Source organism: Typha angustifolia, chromosome 10 (assembly GCF_048772165.1).
Source record: "Typha angustifolia cultivar Huaian chromosome 10, ASM4877216v1, whole genome shotgun sequence".
NCBI lineage: Eukaryota > Viridiplantae > Streptophyta > Magnoliopsida > Poales > Typhaceae > Typha > Typha angustifolia.
In genome coordinates, this window is record NC_133248.1 from 11,043,083 (window position 1) to 11,049,893 (window position 6,811).

Sequence of the window (6,811 nt, forward strand, 5' to 3'; positions counted from 1 at the left end):
GCATTTACAGAAAGTTTAGCCCAACGAAACGCATCACTTTAACAAACTTAGAGAGCCATGCCACATCCAATGCCGATATTGCCAGCGAGGCCCTCATCTGCACCACCTCATGTAAACTCATAGATGTTCATGCGCTTGCAACACACCTTGCAAAATATGGTGGCAAGAGTCTTGGAGGAGACCAATGGAGTCACAGTGGAGGAAGACTCTGATTGAGTTATAGAAGACAAGTAAGCGAATGGGTCATGAGGGAGGAGGGGATTTGGGAGCAGGATGAGAAACGAGAGAGAATTTGGGATTTAGAGAAGGGATTTGAGATCTAAAGACGAGATATGAGATTTAAGCTTGAGTTGGTTATGAGTTATTGGAATGATATGCATGCACACATCACTTTGAGCTGATGAGCTCATGGATATCATGTTACACTGTGATGTGTCTATGATATTCATGATATCATGTCCTTCGTGACCCATTAGATTGAGAGACAGAGGTAGAAAGAAGCGTTTGCTTTCTTAGGAGGAAGAGTTCATTAGAAAATAATAAATTCATAGCCAGTCTACTACTGCCACTACCTTACCCTGACATCTATTAGTCGAATCCCAAATTAAATCACGCTACCAATATTAAATAAGGTTATAAAACAAGCCTACTGAACCGAGTCGACTTCAGTTAAGGCTCAACTCAAATTTTAAATTGAGCCTCAAGATAAACTCAGGCTCAACTCAGTTTAAATCGAGTCGGGTCGAGCTCAAACTTTAACCAAGCTGAGCTAGGCTTGACTTAAATTTTAAGACGAGCCTCAAACTAAGCTCAGGCTCTGTTCAGTTTAAATCGACCCAAGCCTGAGCCATTTATTTTGACACTCCTATGCGGAGCACCATTACAGTAAGACTGCCAAAAAAATGTATTAAAAAACGTTGGATCTTTTAGCCCCAGCCCTGGCCCCTGAGAGGTTTTGAAGGATTTCAGATGCCACACTTATTTACCTTTCCTTGGAGGTGAAGCTTCCATTGCTGATCATAGATATTTGAGTAGACGACTTTTTCGCTCCAGTGAATAGTTACCTTAATTGAATTGGATAGCTAGCTGCATACCATCCAATAATATTTAATGCTAGGATGTAAAATAATTCAGAAACAAAGTCCAACAAGTTGCTATCACAATACCTATCGTTTGTCTTCACAGGAGAAATTACCAATTACAAGCGACTGGATTTTTGTTGTTAAAGCGAACTCACGCGTTTAGATTCAATCCATAGACTTTATTTTGCTACAATTATCCTTCTCTGCTCTCTCGTTAATATTTTTCTCAAAAAATATAGAAAGATTAGTCCCTTTTTTAATAAAAAAAATTGGTCTGCTTAACATTTACTCTTTCGTTTATATGATGGCCTCCATTAACAACTTTGAATAGGCGATGGAAATCAACAGCAAATTAAGATATTGGTGTTTCTTCTTGACTTTATGGTTTGACCTGCACTAGATACAAATTAATTCATCTTTGGTGACCATCACCAAGAGATAATAATGGTTCATCTTTGACAATTTAAAGAAAAATTGTATGATGATGCGTACCAGCGTGTGCGAATAGGATAGGAAGAATAAAATAGGAGAGAGACTTTTTACCAAAGAGCCAAGTTTCCTGACTGCAGGAATTCCCTCCAGCCAGGGTACGTGGTAGCAAGTGATTGGATTCACGTCGCTTAAAATATTCCGAAGCTGTGGGCTTAGCAAATTATAGACGCAAGTCCCGATACGACTATTTCTCCCACATGCCCGTTGACTTCTGACCGTCCTGCCCGAGACTTAACTATCCCTCCCCTCTACAAATTCCCATTTCCCTTTCCGCTCTCCATCCTAAACCGCAAAAGATGGGTCGCGTCGCTGTTATCTTCTCCGTCATCCTCTCCCTCTCCGTCCTCGGCTACGCCCGCCACGACCCCGATTCCGACTTACCCGCCGTTAAAACTCGACCGGAAACCACCCCCGATCAGACGTTTATCATCGTCCCGATCCGAGGGCTCCCCGATGAGGCACTCGAGGCCCTCCGCCGCGGTGGCATATCCCTCCGCCGCCCCGTCCACCGATTCCACCACTTCCACCACCAACCCGACTCCGGATCCGGTAACCCGTTTCCGCTACGGCTCCGCCATAAGTGCGGCCACCACATGGGGAAGCGGGTCGAGGTCCCCTACGGCGACGACATGATCGGGTTCCACGGTCCGGTCCGCGTCGGATCCGGATCGGAGGTTGATATGCTGCGGAAGGAGGATGAGGTGGAGAAGACGTGGATGCCGACAATACCAACGAGAGAGGAGGAGGAGATCAAGAAGGATAAGGACTCAGATTTGGATGATGAGGACAAGAAGAAGGAGGAGCATCACCATCACCGTCGCCATCACCATCACCACGAGGAGGAGGAAGACGATAGGGAGGAGAAAGAGGAAGGTAGCGTGACGAAGCGGTTTTGGGACTTGGTAGGCCGCTTCTGAAGCTATCGGATCCGGGTTTGATGGGGTCTGAGAAGACCCACGCTAGATATAGGCATATATACGTTACCACTTCTATATTTTGTATTTTTATTGATGTATTAATTTGCTTTTGGTTATGTGCGTATGTGTTTGTTGATATCAGGTGCACACTGTGTATGTAATAAAATATATTGTGATAATAAAATCAGTATGCCAGCACTTCTCTATTATACTGATCTACTTATTGTACGTATTGCCCTGTATGTGAGATTGTGTTCTGTATTAATGCATATAAAGTATTTTCTTTCTTTTCTTTTTGATGAAAAATATTGGCCAATATAAGTTGTTTGACAAGTAAAAAGTTATATGCATCAATAATACTCATTAATACAATCCCAGTGACATGTGCTAACTTAAATCAATCCATTCCAGTTGGCAGAATACTTAACAATAAAGAGAAGATTAGTTTCTTGAAGAAAACTTTAGTTCTAAGAAACATAATGGACCTATAAGAGTTACAATTGTTACTGTTCTCCCAACAGATGGAAAAGAACATAGTCACCAAACAAATGAAAGCTCATTCAGTGTACTCCTAAATGAGTCACATAGTTTGCATATATTCCATTATTGAAAACTTCCACCCAAATATCATGTAACTTAGCTATCTATTCCACCTCATACTCTTCATCATCGCCGCTTTCATCTTCATCCTCATCATCGTCTTCCTTGTTATACAAGCTAGTATCACGGAACATGCTCAGCTCATCCTTCCCTTCATCCTCGTTAATGAACTCCAGACCATATACTGCATTCCTGTGCTTGACAACAAGCCACCGTAGAAGCCTATCCTCCTTGTTCAAATATTGAAGCTCCTTATTAAATGTGGGAGGAACCATCACGGTCATCTGCATGAGTTGGCCCTGGAAAAGAGAAGATATGCTTTAGCAAATTGATGAAATCAGACTGGTTATGCACCATCATAGCAGTAACTAAGACTTTATGCAACAAAAGATGCAGGTCCTTATGGACCCGCAATGAGCAAGCTTTGTAACAACTTCAGCATCGACATATGATGAAGAAAATTATTTTCCCATTTAAAATGATCACTAAGAGAACTATGAAAGAAGATCTGGGCCCATCAATTTTCCAGACAATGGCTAAGAATACTAAGATCACAGGTTCAACTCATGCACTGCAAAAAAGAAATAAAAAAAGAAATTCCATTATCTGTTTGCGGAAAATCTGTTGTCTGTTGACCATGATTTATCTAAAATACAATAAAAAGAAACGATCCATTTAAATCAATTACAAATTAATATATCGTCATTTTAATCCCAAAGATTGCCCTTCAAGCAAATATATCTACTTATCCTCTAAAGACTTGAAACTTAAGTTCTAATAGTATCAAAGTGTTTCCTTCTTCTAGATACTTGTCTAATCTAAGTAATCCACTGAGCTTAAATTCATACTTGTGCTACTAAAATTGCAGAACAGTAGGTCTTCAAATTTGAAATCAGCTTGCAGTAATGCCAATAAAGTGGCCTTTAAATTAAGCAAACTAAGACCAGTACAAGCCCTTAAAAGTTCAAGATAGTGTAGGTCAAGTGGCAATTCTAAAATGAACCACACTCGGAACCAAGTGGAAGAACTACTATACATAATGTAGATTACAATGGGCAAATCAGCAAGATGAGATGTGCACTATAGATCCACCTCACTGGATACTTAATTTCTGCCAGGTAGTTAAGTTTCTGTACTTGCCGAGACCCTCATTTAGTAAATCCAGCAGATTTTGACCCAAGGACCACCCAAGAGCCGAGTTCTACAACCTAAAACCCTCCAAGTACTAACAGCGTGCTGGTTAGAGAGCTGGAAGAGAAGTCCAATTCAATGAAATAAAAAATGTATAACTTACATAACAAAAATTCCAAAAATTTTAGTGTCCGAGAACCACTCATCCAAAAAATTAACGGAACTGTCATCATAACTGCAAATCAAGGCACTTAAAGTTAGAAAATCTGACCTTAAAGCCTCACACCCTTTTTTTCACGATTCATCAAGTACCACTAATACAAGACTTCACCGACCATGTATTAGTTCCACTTTTCTTTCAAGTGTTAACTTCCAGAATATTCTCGTGGATGATCTCAGTGACATAGTCATCCTACAGACCTACTAATAGCTTGTCAACAAAATTATGTTCTTGCAATTAAAAGATACTATGGAGCTGATATTGTTTCTTAGTATCATTTGATCTGGAACAGCTATATGAGACAAGGGCATACAGACAGAACAACGTGTAAGATCATCACAAAAAGGATAACCATCAACATAGTCCAACTTATATACAGACTTCCATTATGCATTTCAATAGATTTCTTGTAGGATATTACCATTCTCCGAGATCATCCTCCTAATTTCATTTCCTTAGTTCAGTTCCCTAAATTATAATTTCTGTTTCCTAGACAATTGTCTTCTCAAAACTTTGAACCAACTAGGCCTAGACACTTGTTCATTTACCTTCGTCTTTTTTCCTTCTATATCTACAACACGAGCAAATTGTGCTTCTCATTGGTTCAGGCATTTCTTCAAACATATTACAAACAAATATTTCAAAACCTGCAACAACTAAATCCAACCGGAAGTACGAGGAATCAATAAGCAAACAAGAGATAACATCTGAAATTTACATTACGGGCTCATATCTAGACCTAACTCTGAGTCCATTTGTTACCTATGGAAACCAAATCGAGTAAGGCAAGCCGTCTCACCTGGAAGTGCCTGCCGTCGAGCTTCCTGATCCCATATCCGAGCTGTACGGTGCCGAAGGACTTGAGGTCGGTGATGACGCCGTTTCGCTGGTACACGCGCTGCCCCACACGTGCGACCAGATCCATCACCGCCTCCTTCCGCACGTGCGGCTTCACCAGGAGCAAGCAATCATAGAGAGGCATCTCCTCTCTTCCTCCTAAGCGTCTCTTTCTCTCCCCCTTCTCCTTCCACACCTTCCGCCTTCTCTCTTCTTCCTCGGCGATCACCGCCCTTGGCAAAAGCTTAAACCCTCTTTGTAGGCGGAGCAACAATGGAACCACATAGAGGTGAGAGAGAGAGAGGTCAATCTGGGTTTGAAATTGGGTCGTTATGTCAAAGGCCCACCGCCCACGGCCTGCTATCTTTGTTAAACGGGTCGGATCCTATTGCCGTGCTACACAACTTAAAGACCAGTTTGGGCCCTAAGCATGCGATTAATCCATTAAAAGTTCATTCACATGGTCAAAGAACTGCATGGAAGAGTATTATCTACCTAAAGAAAAAGATTAAAATGCATTTTACCTCTTCTATTTTAGCATCAAATCATTTTAGTTCTCTCTACTTTATTTTATATCAGTTAACCACCATCAACTTATTAGTTATTACTGATATAAAACTGTTAAATTTTTCATCAGAATTAACAGTGTCAACAGCTAAGATTTTTAAAAATGGCTAATCAGATTTTAAAATAAAAATCCTTTCTTCAGCCATTATAATATTATCTAACAAATTATTATTATTTTTATTAATAATTATATTATATTAATCATAAGTACAGAGTTAAGTTAAACCATACAAAATAAAGTAGTGGAAAGTGATTTTCTTTCACTGCACCAGTGCTTTCGTACCATAACCTCGTCGGCACGTCAATGACGGTGTCTTAATATCACCTTTTTCTATACGGTATGGTGATAGTGATACACCGTGTATGATATATATTGATGTCAATTTGATATACTCAAAATTAAAATGTTTATTAAAATTTTGTCTCCTAACAAGAGAGCACCAGTACCACGTATCAGTTCACTCCACGTAAGCATTGTCCATGCTGGAATTTTTCATAATTTCGGGGCACAAAATTTAAAAAAAAAAATTATTTGTTTACTTGAATAGCATTATTTCCAAAGTTGAGGCCAATATCCTATCCTACTAACCTTTACACTGTTAAGACAGTAAAACACGTGTCGATCAAGTAGTGGATAGGTTCCAATGGAGCTATCCAAGTTGGTGAAGCCTTTCTCAATATACTGTTCCAGAATCCATCCTAGACAAAGTACGCAAATTAGTTATTGGTCTAATTCAAGATGTATCTAATTCCTGCATTTGGGCGCTGCAGACGATTGGCTATCACAAGAGATATTTCAACAGTAGAAGGCCCACCAGCATCGCGTCGCCAGATGAACGGTGCTGTCCCTAGCCACGTTCTGCTGTATTTGATTGCCACGTTGAAGGATCTCAGCCGGGAAATTCTTCCGCGGACCCCACCGAAGAGGCAAAGTTTTGTGACCGTCGGGTGACTTCGCCACGTGT

The 6,811-nt window shown here is 40.3% G+C and overlaps 1 protein-coding gene across 1 annotated transcript; it reads right to left on the reverse strand.

Moving 5' to 3' along the window:
• Nucleotides 1-2,865: 2,865 nt before the first annotated feature.
• On the reverse strand, nt 2,866-5,562 carry LOC140768640 (uncharacterized). Its single transcript, XM_073108991.1, has 2 exons — nt 5,242-5,562; nt 2,866-3,390 (listed from the first exon to the last, which is right to left on the reverse strand). Exons 1-2 carry the CDS (start codon nt 5,422-5,424, stop codon nt 3,136-3,138), a joined length of 438 nt encoding a protein of 145 aa, XP_072965092.1. The 5' UTR covers nt 5,425-5,562; the 3' UTR covers nt 2,866-3,135.
• Between the last annotated feature and the right edge of the window lie 1,249 nt (nt 5,563-6,811).